General features: G+C 39.5%; 1 protein-coding gene across 2 annotated transcripts in view; it reads right to left on the reverse strand.

Moving 5' to 3' along the window:
* The window catches only part of jag1a (jagged canonical Notch ligand 1a), a 32967-nt gene extending 16127 nt beyond the window's left edge, over positions 1 to 16840 (reverse strand). Inside the window, exons 1-10 of one of the 2 annotated variants that reach the window (XM_079812702.1) lie at positions 16523 to 16837; positions 15856 to 16164; positions 9560 to 9617; positions 7178 to 7435; positions 6106 to 6166; positions 5488 to 5618; positions 5284 to 5403; positions 866 to 979; positions 447 to 560; positions 31 to 144 (exon numbers count right to left, since the gene is read on the reverse strand). In XM_079812702.1, the coding sequence (XP_079668828.1) occupies positions 31 to 144; positions 447 to 560; positions 866 to 979; positions 5284 to 5403; positions 5488 to 5618; positions 6106 to 6166; positions 7178 to 7435; positions 9560 to 9617; positions 15856 to 16164; positions 16523 to 16594 (1351 nt within the window). In that variant the 5' untranslated portion in view covers positions 16595 to 16837. Of the gene's footprint in view, positions 1 to 30; positions 145 to 446; positions 561 to 865; positions 980 to 5283; positions 5404 to 5487; positions 5619 to 6105; positions 6167 to 7177; positions 7436 to 9559; positions 9618 to 15855; positions 16165 to 16522 lie in introns of both variants that reach the window. The other variant, XM_079812701.1, reaches the window with a different exon arrangement.
* Between the last annotated feature and the right edge of the window lie 529 nt (positions 16841 to 17369).

A 17369-nucleotide genomic window follows, 5' to 3' on the forward strand; every position in this document is an offset into this window, starting at 1 on the left:
GTCAGTCTCTGACTGCCATGAAATACTTACTGATGTCGCAATTCTGTCCTGTCCAACCAGGGAGGCACTCGCAAAAGTATGCGCCAATCAGATTCCGGCAAGAGTGGGCATTGATGCATGGGCTTTCCTCACACTCATTAGCATCTGGGCCAAAAATGACAACAGAAATCAGCATGAGAGTAGTCTAAATTACAATCAGACAGATACACATACAGCCAAACGTCCCTGAGGAATTTGTATGACTATGTGTGTGTGTGTTAATGGACTGTAAATGCACTCTAGTATGAAACAGCGGTGGGGTCTCATGGTGGTCTGTTACTTAAATTCTTCCAAAGCGGACTCGGTTACCACGGAAATTGGATTTTTGGACAAACACACCCTGACTCAAAGAAAGAGAGGGAGTGCTGTAGAGGAGGCACAGAGAGGGGTAAAGAAGAGACTCTCACCAATGAGACACGTCTTCCCGGTCCACTGCACCGGGCAGATGCACTTAAAACCGTCCACCAGGTCCACACACACGCCGCTGTGATTGCACGGGTTTGGACTGCAGTCATCTTCATCTGAGGAAGAGGAAGAGGGAAAAACCCAGAGGAGATTGGCATCATATTTAAAGAGACTCCTGAAGTTCTGAGTTTCATTTAAGTATCAAATCTTTGTCTCAGATGTTTCCCTTAAAATATATGACATAAGTAAGAGTGGTACATATCACTGTAATGTTACTAATGTAACTGTGTCAAAAGAGCCCACCTCCATGTCTATATGACACTCTGGTTTCTATATATGGCTCGGCGCTCTCTTTCAATGTAAGTCTTTTAATGTCTGAAGGCAAATCTGAGCAGTTTGAAACGTTGTAGAGAAGGCTTACTGATATTGCAGGACGGTCCTGTCCAACCCGGCGCACACTGGCACTCAAATCCCTGACTGGACTCCACACAACTGCCTCCGTTCAAACACGGCTCAGACAGACAGGCATTATCCGCTGATATAGAGAGCCAGAGAGAGAAATATTATAATGTCGTGCTCACACACAATCAAAGCAAAACTGAGACAGAACAGCATTTTATGAAGGAATGCACAAAATACACAGACATTCTACCCCAAAATAAAACACATGGACCACACATTCGCCAAACAATGACAAACTCTCCTTCTGTTCAAGCAGCGCTATAGGCCTGTTTCGTGTCATTTTATGGCTCCACGGTCTCTTTCTACACACGTAATAGAATCATGTAAACTCAATATTTATTGAATTAGTTATTAGCCACTTCATATCAGTTGCTATTGTTCTAGCAGCACTAAACTAAAACTATTAAAAATCGTTATTTTTAATATAAAAAAATAACACTGAAATAAAATATAATATAAATATGACATGAAAAATTCAACTACATTTAGAAATGTTCCCTTTGCAACTAACTGAAATAAAATAAGTTTAAGGTGTTTAAGTTACTTAAAGTAAGTACATAAATAAGTACTAAAGTTACAAAACCTAAAGGGAAAATAAATGAAAGCTAAATAGAGATTGAGATAATAATAATAATGACAAAAACAAAGCTTAAATTATAAACAAAAATTAAAATGAAAACTGAAAATCTAAAAATAAAAGCTATTAATTAATTAATATTAATGATTGCTATAATTGTAAATTAGTAAAGCTAAAATAACACTGATGTCAGGGTCCTGATTGCAATGTTTTATTTATATGATCTGCTGACTGTACATGACTAAATTTAGCCGTACAACATAGCTCATTTTAATTAATTAATTAATTAAATTAATTTAGTTTTGTTTACTCCATTTACACTATTGCCACTTCACTTTTTACTTATATAACAATGCTTTGGCAATACAAATGTACAGTTATATCAATAATATATCAGTAATTTCAATAGTTCTGATTGGGACTGATCTGTCCTTTACATCCAATCCGCACGCAATCACATTATTATCGCACGGCACAAGCTGATTGGCCTCTGCTGATCCTGCAGCCAATGAGATTGCTTGCTCGACATTTAAATAATCTGGTTCAGAGTTCTCTGTAAACTGGTCCTGCAGCAGCTATCAGAGTTCCTCTGAACCCCTCCACCTCCCCAGCTCCACCTGCCTAGATCAGCTACAGGATTAATGTATGATTTATGCAGCAGCAGCAGATCTTACACGCTCATGTCAGCGTGTCTGTGTATCTATTAGCAGTAGCAGCAGATCTAGTCCACCAAGACCAAATACATCAACATTGCCATATTTAATAACATGCTAAAACTATTCAGAGAGTTGTCATGATTGAACTGACATTTCACATTATATTCTGCAGTTTTCTAATGTATGCATATGGAAGTCTTGTGTGTTTGGAAAGCTTTACTGAAATCTGCAGTTCACCAGTTCAGAAATCATGGGGCGTTTTGTTAAGCTTTTGTTAACCGAGGGGGGTGATTTTAGCAAAGGATCAACTGAATGTTAAATTGACAGAGAGAAGAATCAGTATCGGTTTTATTGTATCAAAATCATATTCTCTTAAGAGTTCACAGGCAGTCAGGCAGGGTCACGTCTTGGTTTTCCCCCTTTCAATCTCCCAGTCACTCCCTCTCCTCGGTCTATCGCTCTTTATCAGATCAGTCAGTGGACGGGAAAGCCCCTTTGGCCTTTCTCACACCGAACAGAGACCACCAACAAAAACAGAGGAGTGTAGCAAGAGGCTGTGAGCATTAATTTCCAACAAGACACGACAAGAAAAAGGGTCAACAAAAAACCGATGCACACCAGAACAAAACGAAAACAGCAGAACAAGAAAAGATCTCTATTATTGAGTCCTGGACGGCCTGGTGAAGTGTGTTTGACAGGAGACACATCATGCCAAACCAACCAGAGCTATTTTTCCAACACACATTATGCGATGGAGCGTGCACACGATGTGATGGATTTTTCTGCTCAAATCAAATTAATGCACTCTGCATTCTTTGGCTTGGCCAGGACACCGACTGCTTGATTGGTATTTCAAGTGTATGTGTGCATTTTTGGCAGGGCATCGTCTCTCTTTTACTGACTGAACAAATCTCCGACAGATCACAGAATCCAGGATGAATCGAAAAAAGAGAAATATGCAACACTGACAAGCAAGGTCCAAAATGAACCCTCGCCAAGTGCCAAATGTGAGTAAAAACTGGCTTTGGCGAGTAAATAAAATTGAGTTTCTTGCCAGTTGGACGGTATGAACGGCAACATGATACATGCTTAATTTGACGACTCGCTGATAAGCAACACGAGCGATTCGAATCAAAAACATACAAATCGTGCACTCAAGAAAACATCTGTCAAACCATTGATGAACAACTTTCTTCTCTTTGGAAAATTCGAATAAATCAGTATTTTATCCAGGACGTTTTTTCTTTTCTCCAGATCTTCCATGAATGTGGAATATTCCTCTCATCAAATACATACACTAGTGTTCAAAAGTTTGGGGTTAGTTTTTCTTTTTCACCATAATTAATACTTTTGTTCAGCAAGGATGCATTAAATTGATTAAAAGTGACGGTCATTTTTAATTTCTATTTTAAATAAATGCTGTTCTTTTTCTTCAAATAAACGTCCTATTCATCAAAGAATCCTGAAAACATGTATCATGGTTTTCACAAAAATATGAAGCAGCATATTAAACTGTTTTCAACATTGATAATATTGTTTCTTGAGCATGATTTCACTGAAGACTGGAGTAATGATGCTGAAAATACAGCTTTGATCACAGGAATAAATTGCATTTTAAATATATTCAAATTCATATTAAATTACATTTTACTGTATTTATAAATAAATGCAGCCTTGGTGAGCAAAAGAGACTTCTTTTAAAAGATATTTTCAAAATCTTAAAACGTTTAAACTGTAGTGTTAATATGGAGAAATCTTCAGGTTTTGTGTTTCATAATACTCTAAGGGCCAGATTTACTAATGTTTTTTTGGCGTTAAAATACTACTGTCAGAATTTACTAAAGACACGCAGTGAAAAATTAGCGCTGAAAAGGCGTGGACGGGGTTATTTTTGCGGCTGACCTTATTGCATATGCATTTGTAGGAGTTTCCCTTTTAGACTCAAAATTCATGGGAGGACATTATTTAAATAATATATTATGCAGGTGATTTAATAAGCTTTGCGTTCATCAATTTACTGGTATTTTCTAAATTATTTACCGCCAAAAAAGCATGTTTTTAACCAGAAGCTAACTGGTAAAATTCTGTCATTAATTACTCACCCTCATGTCGTTCGAAACCCGTAAGACCTCCGTTCATATTCGGAACACAAATGAAGATATTTTTGTTGAAAGCTGATGGCTGAGAAAGGCTTCAGACAGGCCTCCATTGGCATTCAGTACACTTATACTCCCAAGACGCATAAAAGGCACTTAAAACGTCGTTACAAAGTCCATCTCACCACAGTGACTCTACAATAATCTTACGATGCGACGACAATAGTTTTTGTGCGCAAAAAAAAATCTAAATAACACCTTTATCCAGCTTGTTATTGCCTTCCGTGTGTGCCTCCACGACGCATGCGCGAGAATATGACGTAGCGCCGGGGTTCGGGAATCCATGAAATGCACACTTATGCCCCATTTTGAGAACTACGCCGAGACCTAAAGCACGATCAATGTAGAATCCAACAGCTTAGACACGCGCGTCTTCCTCTGATTGTAAACAAATCGCTTCTGGGTCATGTGTCCGAACACCGGATCTGCGTCATATTCTCGCGCCAGCGTCGTGGAGGCACACACGGAAGGCAGTAACAAGCTGGATAAAGGTGTTATTTAGATTTTTTTTTGCGCACAAAAACTATTGTCGTCGCATCGTAAGATTATTGTAGAGCCACTGTGGTGAGATGGACTTTGTAACGACGTTTTAAGTGCCTTTTATCGGTCTTGGGAGTATAAGTGTACTGAATGCCAATGGAGGCCTGTCTGAAGCCTTTCTCAGCCATCAGCTTTCAACTAAAATATCTTCATTTGTGTTCCGAATATGAACGGAGGTCTTACGGGTGTCGAACGACATGAGGGTGAGTAATTAATGACAGAATTTTCATTTTTGGGTGAACTAACCCTTTAATTTGCTGGAATTGCGTTCTCACGTTAATTTGCCCAGTTTAGTAAATCTGGCCCTAAATAAACGAAGCTGAGCTCATGTCACAAAGTTCAATCAGGAGTCCTCATCCCCCCGCCCATCATTTTCTTTTTTTATACCGGATGTTTACAGTGGACATCACTCATGTGAGGTGTGTCTGTTTGTGTGTGTGTGACCCACCTCTCTCACAGTTCTGTCCAGAGTAGCCATCAGGACAGGCACAGTGGTATTTGTCTGGTCCGGTGTTACTGCAGGTGCCGCCATTGAGACAAGGCTGCCGCGTGCCACAGGTGTTCAAGTCTAAATCAGATAAAACAACTCAACAAATGAGCAAAGCTGAAGAGAAGAGAACAGAACAGAATAGAAGTGAACAGAACAGAATACCTTTGTCACAGAGCTGCCCTCCCCAGTTGGTGTCACACAGGCATTGCCAGGGTTCGACGCATGTGCCGTGCACACAACCGGGATGTGGAATACACTGGTCACAATACTCTCCCTGCCAGCCGTACAGACACCTGTGAAGGGCAGATCATCACCTCTGAATATAAGACACACACATTTTGTAACACTGATGTAATGTGGCTCTGTTGCAATTCCTAGTGAGCTGCCGACATAGAAAGGATTTCAGAAATTATGCTTCAATGCTTTTGCATTCGCTCGCAAATGTTCGCGTTCCCCCGAGAAACTTTTGCGAGTGAATGCAAAGGCATTAAAATATATTAATATATCTCCCATCTCATATTTTTTCCATCACCATGTCCGTTTAGGGGTTCCATAGAATGCGTTATTCATTATCCGTGCCTTTCCGTATAAGGTATTTGCCTCCGGGCACATCCCTAATAATGAGTAGGCCAAAAAAAGGCTTTGTTTGTGTCTATTTATAAGGCTCTACTCTTTTTAGTTAGCATGCTTTATTTGTACAGCAGACAGCGAGGCAGCTCACCTGGTTTTGGAACAGAGTCATTCAAAGCATTTTCTGTGTAAATAAATGCTATAAGTTACCTGCAGTCTCCAGGCACTTTACAGGAGCCATGCTCTGTGCTACAGCCCTGCTTACAGATCGCTAAGAAAACAAGAGAGGAAGAGAGAATATGGTTACTGCTATCAGCTCCATCTGTGTGATCTCAGCAATTCTCTCTCATCACGCCATTTCAGCCGCTCTGAAAATCATCGCACACACTCTGCCAACATGATGTCATTTCTCCTCCCCTCCACTCATGTTTCTTCATGCGGGAATGAATGAGGGAATAAACACTATTACAGAGATAAAATCCACCCTAATACTGTCGCAAACCCACACCGTATCAAACACTAACACACACTAGCCGTCAGACGGGATGCTGTGTGTGTGTGTGTGTCTGAGAGAGCCAAAGCTTTGTTGTGATAGTGACATTCTCAAATAACAATATCCCTATGAGGTCAATGATACAGAGCCATTATAAGTCTGGCCGAGCCTGAATCCAATTCCCACACTTTATAAACAATTCTCTTTAAAAAAAGAAGAGTTTGCAACCAAGTACAAAGGTTATAAAATTATAAAAAAGTTATAAAATGTACATTCAGTACATAAATGTACATTACTTTACATAAACATAAATTGTATAAGTGGAAATTCCAATTTTTAGTAAAAGTAAAGTCATTTAAAATCTTTCTATTTCAAATAAATGCTGTTATAAAACTTTAATGAGCTTTCTATTCATCAAAACACAACTTTTTTCCACATTGATAATAATATTAAATATCTATTGAGCATCAAATCATCATAAGTGGGATCATGTGACACTGAAGACTGGAGTAATGATGCTGAAAATTCAGCTTTGATCACAGGAATAAATTACATTTTAATATATATATTCAAATATTTCTATTTGTATATATATTAAAATGTAATTTATTTTAAAATGTAATCAAATTTCACATTATTACTGTTTAAACTATAGGCTTGGCTTGGTGAGCAGAAGGTGCTTCTTACAAAAACATTTAAAATGTCTTTCAGACCCTAAATGTTTGAACGGTAGTGTACATCTAGCAAAATCCATAAATATGTGGCCACTATCAATGCCCCGCCCCTTACCAGTGTTGCACTCTGGGCCAGCCCATCCCTCCAAGCAGGTCTTGTTGCCATTGTGATCGCAGGTATAGTGGCCGAAGAAGTCATCTCTTGGCCGACAGAACTTATTGCAGCCGAAGCCGAAGTAATGCTCATCGCAGGTCACCCGAATCTGGTACTGGAACTGAGCCACGGGGCCGTTGTGCTTCAGAAGCTGCCACTGCCGGTTTGGGTTGATCATGCCCGACTGGACCGCTTTCTCTATTACTTGTCCATTAATGCCTACAGGAGAGAGAGACAGGGAGAATTGGAGCAGCTGTGGTTGAATTACGCTTGTGTTCGGCGTGACTGTGAAACTATGGCACTAGCTTACGCAACTCTGACACGCACACTCAGACTGTTCGCAAACAAGCGGATTTGTGTACTGGCTTTAAGGTGAAAGCTTTCTGATATGCTATGACCCCATGAAACACAAAAGGAGAGTTTAGGCTGAATGTAAATTATTATTTATAGTCTACAAAATGACAAAAAGCACAATTAAAGTATTTAATTAACATAATTTAAGTCTTTTGAACAGCTCAGCATGACAGATATATTCCTAAATGTTATCCTTTGATCCTTTTAGGAGCTTGATAGTATAAAATCACCAACTCATTTTGTTGCATGGAAATAGCAGCTCAGAGATTCTGCTTAAAGAGGCCATATTATGCCCTTTCACAAGTCTCGATTTAGTTTTTGGAGTCCACTAGAATAGGCTTTCATGCTTGAATGTTCAAAAAACATTATTTTTTATCATATTCTTCATTGTTGCAGCACCTCTTTTCCCAGTATGTCAGTAACACTCTGTGTAGTTCCTGTCTCTATGAAGCCCCTCCTTCTGAAAAGCACAGTGTGCTCTGATTGGTCCGCTGGACCAGTGTGTTGTGATTGGTCAACCGCTTTGAGTGTGTTTGGGAAATGTCACGCCCCTTACCATAACTGAGCCTCTCCCCTTCATTTGCGTTTGTCTTGGACGGGAATTATTGAAATGAGGAATATTGTGACGTGTTCTTTCCCGGAAGGTGTTTCAGGGCATTTCAGGGAGTTCAGAAACAGTGTGCACTAATACAGAGACTAACTGACTTTGCTTTGCAGAACTTTTTCATGCTCAAACCGCAACATTACACACTAAAGAAAAGTAGAATAAAAATGTTTTCTGTAATATCTGTTTTATTGTGTTCGTGTGTGACAGGAGGTTAAGTAAATTATGATCTTTGGGGTGAACTGTCCCTTTAAGAGCAGTGTATCGTTCTTTGTTTACTATTGTTCTTATGTGCAGAGAAATACCGTAGTAATTTTTTCAGGGCAGGCCAGTATCCAGCACAGCGGTGAGGTATTTGGCCGAAGGGCTATAAATTGTGAGAGGAGCGTGTGAAGTGTGTGCGGCTCGTGGTTTATGAGAACAGAACTAACTGTCCTGACCCAAACCTGTCCTTCAGAAATACAGGAGGAAAGGCATCAGTGTCAGGCTGCCAAACCTGAGATCTCACTGTTACCTCTCCTCGCTGTTTACCTGAGAGCGGGACGGACCCTCACACTCCCGCATGACGCTGGAAACATCACACCATTGTGCAAGAGGGAAAGCTGTCATAGTAAATATTTACATATATAAAATGAAGGAAAATAACAGCAAAAAGTATGCCCAGTTTATTAATTATGCACAGTATACTATATACAGCAGAATTAGTATGAGTATTATTATTAGCATGAGAATTAATATGAGTACTTGAAAACTTAGTTAAATAGCAAATAAAATAGTAATTTAATTGGTTATGCTTACAGCTGTTTCATGTACTAATGTGTGTGTGTGTGTGTGTGTGTGTGTGTTAATGAACGGTGCACTACAGAAGCTGGACCCGTGCTAAAGGCTACTTGACACACTGGTGTTAAATACAAGTCAATATTTGCACTCCTGTTCATATTTGGCACAGTAACATCGCTCACTTAGATCGGAATTAAATAAATAATGACCACACGTTACATCTTTGTTTGTGTACAAAACTATTGCAAGTAATAACCCAAATGTCCTACTTTTTCACTGCTCTCTTTGTGTGCGTGTGTGTCTCATGCTTATAAAAATGTGTTTAAAAGACTGATGAATGCAAGCAGGTGCAAGCAGCGGTTTAGTAACAGGATGTGTTTGCCAGCCATCCACAACACACACACACACACACAAATGCACGCAAATACACACAAGCAGCATGCTGCTTTTACACACTCTCAATCTCATTGTCACTCACTGACTGTACTCTCTTCAAACATACAGAACAAAGTGTGTGTGTGTGTGTGTGTGTGTGTGTGTGTGTGTGTGTGTGTGTGTGTGTGTGTGTGTGTGTGTGTGTGTGTGTGTGTAAGTGTGATACTTACTGCCAGTGCTTGAGTCATTATTGAAATCCAAAGCCTCCACAATCAATGTATACGACCTCTGAAAGAAAGAAAAGACATGAAAACATCAATACACACTCCAAAGAAAACACGTTAAATTTTAAAATGTTCATCTTATTTTCATTCACAATGATCCAATGGAATACAATAAGGACGACCCCCTGGCCTGCAGTTAAAAATAATAAACCGATGTTCACGTAATATTTCACCAAAAGGTTTGCACTAATTGTAGAGCTAAATGGTTAATTATATGCAGGCCAGGGAACCAATCACAATTCAATATGCATATAATATGCCATCACTGTTTGTTACATTTCAGAATATTCTATACATTAAAGTCTATGGGATTTAAAAGTGTAAAATGTAAAAAAATACAAAAAATAAAATAAAAATGTAAACAAGTATACTTTAATATTAAAGTCTAAAATTTACAAAAACCAAACACAGTCACACTACCTTTCAAAAGGTATTTTATCATATTTTATTGCCTCTTCTGCTCATCAAGGCTGAATTTATTTGATTAAAATACAGAAAAAAACTGTAATATTGAGGAATAATCAAATCTGTATTTTCAGCATCATTACTCCAGTCTTCAGTGTCACATGACCCTTCAGAAATCATTCAAATATGAGGATTTTATGCTCAAGAAACACTTATGATTATTATCATTGATGAAAACAGTTGTGCTGCTTCATATTTTTGTGGAAACTGATCGTTTTTTCAGCGTTCTTTGGTGAAAAATGTCTTTTTTTACAATTTAATGTGTCCTTGCTGAATAAAATTATAAATGTCTTTAAAAAAAAAGGTACTGACTGAGTTTTTATTAATAAGCCTGAAACTATCTATGAAACAAAGTTCGAATGCATTCAAGCTGAATTAACGCAGAACTTCCATACACAGGGTGTATAACAAACATTTCCAGAATGTTTGAGGAACATTAATACACACTAATGATTGATCACTCTTCGCTTTATCAGCAGACATCACTGAACTACTTTCGCTGTCTCGATTAAAGATAAGTAACAGGACAGACAGGAGAGTGAAAGAATGCATGAGAAAATCTTCGACACAATGTTTGAGGAAAAAAACTGAAACTAACAGAGAAAGACTCTCAGAATATGAGTGTGATTCTGAGAACAGACAGCAGAAACATTGACTCTGTCAGGGAGATGATGACCTCACGTCACACACACCAACAATGCCGGCTCTTCCTGCCAGTCTGAGGGATCTATGGGCCTTTATGAGCTCTAATCCATCCACACACACGCACACACACACACAAGCGAAGGTAAATTCAGACGAATGTGTGTAGCTTGGGCTGGAGCTGCACGCATGCAGGCCATTCAAAGTTCAAACTCACACAGAAAGACACAAGTGACACCTCAGTGATTTGAACTGGAGATGGTCTGAGAAAGACATGAAGAACCTCTCCGACAGCCCTCACTTCACACACTCGGAGATGTTTGTTTGACCATATTCAATACTTATATCTCTATGTGTGCATTTCATCTGTAATGGCTTAAACTGAGAGTTCTATCAGTTAGAAAAAAACATCATTTCAACCAAATAGTGATTGTAACCAATGAGATTCGAAATATTTAAAAATGTTTTTCACTAATTTACCAGACTATTTATTTCATATTTTCATCTATATGCACCAACATAAATAAATAGCACTGAACAGCGTTATATTAACTACATATTTCTCCATGAAATTCCACAAACTGAATCATTGAAACGGACAGTTTGATTCACAGAACTGAATCAAACTTACCAAAAAAATTTATATAAATTGTGAATATTCATTATATCGCACAGCCCTAATCAAAACTTTTTTAGTTTCACCTGGACAAACAGGATGTTATTATGACTGAGAGATCAATATATGGATCTGAAAATCTATCAAATGTAACAAAGAACCTTATACAGTGAAAATGGTTCTTTGCTGAATTTAGGGCATATTAGACAAAAGTGAAATATCTACAGTAACAGTTGAAGCTCTCTAGTCTTCAGCGTCTCCAAGTTCACTAACAGCGGGACGCTGGTTACCAAGACACTGTCCTAAACATGCATACACACACTGCATTTTCATCTGACCACTGCTGATGATGCAAAAACGAACAACAGACGGATCGGAACACACACACACTCATGCAAAGACCCCCTGCGTTTCTTTGTGAACCCGCTTTGTTGAACCGCCGTCCCACAATCCAGCATCCAGTTCAATTGCTAGGTAGACTTGTGACGGAAAAGAAAGCATGCAAGATGACAATGTCTAATTAATGTCCATTCAGAGCGGCTGTGAGGCAGGTCTAGACCGCTCTGATCCACGTGGGCAGGGGGTGAGATGTTTGAGCGCGGCTGCCACGGAAACGGGCCCTAATTGGACTATCAGACTGACTCGCTTTGACCTCGTATTGACGGCTCGGTCTTATGAGTTGTGAAAGTAAACATGGGCTTCGGCGAAAACAATTCCACCATTCAGATTGAGAAGAGAGAAAAATGGACGCCAGAATCAGATCAGCCTTGGGCGCCGTTCTAAAAAAAGTAGTGGTCGACTGATAAAGAGATTTTCAGTGAGTCTAGTGGTTGACCGACTGACTTTGAGTTCAGACTGCAGGTAAATGTGGCCCAAATCCAATGGTTTTTTTTTTGCTCACATGACTTTCGGCACAAACCACATGAAATCTGATCTTTTTTATTCTGATTTGGGCCACTTCCATATGTGGTCCTAAATCCGATACAGGTCGGATACGACCTCAGTCTGAACGGTCATATTGGAATTCATGCGACTTTTACGTCACTCTAGGGCAATATTTGTCACAATTCTGCGCTCATAGGAGTCACTTCAAAGATTTGACATACCCGAAGTTATCAAGACAGTTGCTAAAGTCAGTGTTGTGTCAGAACTTATTGTGCGAACAAAATTCGCTCTGCCAACGACGCTGTAGAAAGATTTGTGGACGCGCTGGCGCTTTGACGTAGATCGAATGCTTGGTCTTTTTTTGAACTATATTTAAAGGGGCCAAGGCAAACATTCATGTTGATCGGCATTATAGGAGACGTTTGCTAGCTTTGGTCTTTAATTAACATTAACATTAATTTGTGTGCAGCCTACATTACAATAACTGTCCTGGTTGAAGTGCAGCATTAATGCAATAGAGACAGAGCGTATTTAGGCCACGCCCACACCGGGGGGGGGGGGGGGGGGGACAATCCAACGCTCTCCATTGACTTTGCATTGTGTGAGGCTTCCTTCTTGTCATTTCGGACTTATAACAAAAAACTGAACAATGTCTAAAAGCTGATATGTGACAAAGTGTACAGCAAACAAGCTAAAAAACACAGACATAAGTTTTTATAAGCTGTCGACCCAAAAAAAACGTGAGTTTAAGGAGACAAAAGTGGATACAGGCAATACGAAGTGAAGCTTCAGCAGGAAGAATGGGTAAATTTTGGGATCCTGACACTCAGTATGCCTCAATATGTCTATGTGTGCAGTAAACATTTTGTCACTGTTAAGTCAAATATCCAAATGTCAGTATTATATATTATATTTACTGTCCCCTCTAGTCGCCGTAGTTCTCAGTGTAATATGACCCGCGCGCTCTGTCTCAATGGCCTGAATCCACTTTTTTGTCCTTAAACGCTCGTTTTTTGGGTCAACAGCTTATAAAAACTGCTGGGTTTTTGCTTCTGGGTGTTGTTTAGCTTGTTTGCTGTACACTTTGTCACATATCAGCTTTTATACATTGTTCAGTTTTTTGTTATTAGTCCGAAATGACAAGGAGGCAGCCTCCCGCAATGCAAAGTCAATGGAGACGGTTTGATTGTTTTCCCCCCAGTGGGCGTGGTCTTCAGATTATGACGCGTGTCGCTCTGTCTCTATTGGTCAAATCAGTGTTGTTTTGAGCAAATTAATAGCATTCCCGCTGAAAAACAAGCGTTCTACAGCAAAAATGTTGCCTATAAATAGTGTTCCGCGCCTTTTTATCAAACCCGCCACAGCAATGATCAACCTCTCCTCCATTTTGCTTGGGAACTAATGTGGTCGGAACCAAAGTTTACAGCACTGCGTTCTCTGGAATCCTCTCAAGCGGAGCACTTCTACATTCCCATTGGTTGCTGCCTGGTTGCCGGCCGAACCGCATCATAGCTCATTACCATAAAGTTGACCTAATTTCACTATATTTACTAAAATAATTAAATAAATCTGAAAAATAAATAGATGTACACTTTAGATAGAAAACTTGTTATTTATGTCTATGTGGTGTTTTTAATATGCTTTAAGACAAACCATGTGCAAATTCAGAGTCAAAGTCAACATATATATCAAAGAATATTCTCTACTTGAAACTGCAGTGAACCAAAGAACCAATCACTGGTGTTTCTGCCGGCACAAACTACCTTGTAACCAATCACGTCAATGTGTGGGCGGGGCTTTAACATATCATTAACTGTGACCGCTTTGAAGCAGGCGAGCCACATCGGTATATTTTTCTGTTGATATGAAAAATCGAGTACTTTTAGCAATATAGTGTAGTGGGTGAATTGTGTATATGACGTATATTACGATGTTATGATGAACTATATGCCTTTCTCCACTGACGTTCAAAGCATTTCTAAAGATATTGATTTTTAGAAGGCAAGGAACTTGGTTTGTGTAACATTAGCAACACATTAATCATATGAATTAACGTTATGTGTCCGCCGTTGTAAAGAGCAATACCTTTGTGCAGCGTTTACCACAGTAAAGTTGAGCGAGTGGATGTGTGAGCTTTGTGAGTGAGTGGAGGCGGGGCTAATTTGCATATTCATGAATATGCGTATACTAAATAAAGCAAGGGTGTACATTCAAGCTATTTTAAGGCATGAAGACATTTTTTTCACATGCAGGAAAAAAAAAACGTTTAAACGTCATTTTGGTGATCAACGATGAGTTTTAAGGAATAAAATTATTGACTGCAGGGCAACTTTAAACTTGATTACAAAATATGTCAAATATAAAGATGTATACTTTAGATAGGAGCTTGATTATGTAATCCAATCCTTGATTATGTCTAGACTACAGAGGAAGGTGGTCTGTCTCTGGTCAATATATATCAAATGTGACATACATAAAATTACTGAAATGAACACTTATTTTGCACAATCTTTACTCAAAATTACCCCCCAAAAAATGTGTATATTTCATTGACAAGGCTGTCAGAGGAACACTTTTGCCAATCAAGTGTACAGCCAATGGCAATCAGCGCTAAACGACTGTATATTGCTCAATCATATTGGACTAATAAATCAGCTTGGGTGGTCAATTGGCCGAAATCTGACAATTTTGAAATGATCAGCACGAGGCAATAACCGTGTATTATTTTGTAGTGTTGATTTAATCATTTGAATTTTATTATTTCTGCAAACAGCATTATATTGTCCACTCTGTCCTAGTTATCCATATCCGAACTGACCCATATAAAAACCTCCTCATATCTGAATGCACGCTTAGTTTAGGTTGAATTACTGAATGTGCCTCAAAACATGTGGACCAACCGCATTAATTTACCAGCATCATAGGCACGTTTTGGATATATGATGCCCACAAATCCTGTCTAGGTAGGTAGGCACCTCTCTAGGTTTCATTAAGAGATACAGAGATACAAAGATAACCCCCCCTTTAAATGATCAATGGTGGCCCTGACTGGATATCTAAAGCCGTTTCCTGTGGCCATTGTGTGTTAAACAGCCTCTGAATGTCCATCAGTAGGTGCTGGAGATAAACTCAGGTGTTTAATAACGCATTGTCCTGCTTTTTTGTCCGGATAGGGTGGGGTAACACACGACCCCTGTCCAACCTGAGCGTCATCATGCAGGAATGCCATGGCACGGAGCACGTGAACGGGGCCAGAACCGGAGCTCACAAAACAACAGCTTGTAATCAGAATCCTGGGAAATGTCGACTGTGTGTTTACAAACAGAATGTGACGCCGGACGCCTCATGGGAATGGTAAGGCGTAGCCTATGTATGGGGAGACCGGGGCAAGATGTCACAGAGAGTTTCATGACCTGCTGTTGGGGGCATGTTGTCACAAAAACTTATTTTTTTGTAATGGTCAATAACAGTGTGGATGTTCAGTATAGTCTAAAATAGTCACACATAAACCTTGACCCACCCACACATAAACAAAAGAGTGTGACAACTAGCCCCAGTCTCCCGTAATCCCATGTTCAGCCGTTTTGTTTAATCAGATTATGATTTCCCAACAAAATCAGCTTTTTCAACTCACCGGCCACGCGAAACTGAAGGGCAGCACAATCCTCGATTTATCGCTCGTGCTGTCGAGGGGCTTGACAGAAAAAGTATTCCCACCGATAACCGGAGTAGATCCGCTTCCGTAGCTGCACGGGCCTCCCGAGGACACCCGCGACTGATACTCCTTCAAACACACGCGGAAAAACGTATCGCACTCGTCCGCCGTGCATGTGCGGTCCGCCGCGGCTCGCGCGCCGTCGCAGCACGCGCCGCTCTGCAGCTCCCCGTTCACGTTCTGCATGGACAAAACCTGCATCTCAAAATGTCCCGATGCCTCACACACCTGGAACAAAAACATACGAAAACAGTTACTATATTAGCCAAATCTTTGACATTTGTGGGTTAAATCTATCTATCTATCTATCTATCTATCTATCTATCTATCTATCTATCTATCTATCTATCTATCTATCTATCTATCTATCTATCTATCTATCTATCTATCTATCTGTCTATCTATCTGTCTATCTATCTATCTATCTGTTGTGTGCATAAAGAATTATAAAACTTTTGAATGTGAGATCCAAGAAAAACTTAGATGAGCACCAACTACAGGACATCTCTCATTCAAATCTCAATTTCAATACATTAATAAATGTTCTGATAGCATCATCACATATGAAAAGCCAAAGCGCACGTACCCGCATCCACAGGCACCGCAAAAGCACATGAACGGACAGCACCGCAAAACTTGGACTCGGTCTCAGGATCATGCCTCCTCTGTCTGTCTGTTCGCTGTGAAACTAGAAGTTCAGCCGACACACGGCTCTCATATAGTGCCTCATGCACGAGGACAGAGCCGCTCGGATCCAATAGAGGACAGATTCCCTGATGCCCCTTTAGAGGCTCTATTATCCTCCACTCTATTCTTGTATTGTCCTTCTGTTTTTACAACAATGCCCACGGGCTGGAGAGGAAAAGCTGCGAGTGCGACTGAGCGAACGCTCCATCTATACAGCGCGTTCACGGAGGAGGGGCGTGGCCGACACTCGCGATGCTTGCATATTCATGAGTGGGCGGGGCCAGCGATGGAAATAACATCCACCTTGTTTTCTAAAGCAATTTTTGTCGACCAATTATTTTGGATAAAATAAAATAGTGTACTTTGAACAATGTATATTTATAAGACAATCATATATATATATATATATACACTCTAAAAAAAAAAGGTTCTATATGGCACCAAAAATGGTTCTTGGCTCGTAATCATAGGGGAACCTTTTTTAGTGCTATATAGCACCAATTTTGGTGCTTCAGTGCTTCTTCAGCGGTTCTTCAGAGGTTCTTCAGCGGTTCTTCAGAGGTGCTATAAAGCCCCTTAGTCAAAGAACCGGTGAAGAACCGGTTTTATATATATATATATATATATATATATATATATATATATATATATATATATATATATATATATATATATATATATATACAATTTAGAATAAAAACATTAAAATAGTGACAAGATTGAACCTTAGTCAGGGTGAATGCCAT

Source organism: Gobio gobio (assembly GCF_949357685.1).
Source record: "Gobio gobio genome assembly, chromosome: 3".
In the NCBI taxonomy this organism is placed as follows: domain Eukaryota; kingdom Metazoa; phylum Chordata; class Actinopteri; order Cypriniformes; family Gobionidae; genus Gobio; species Gobio gobio.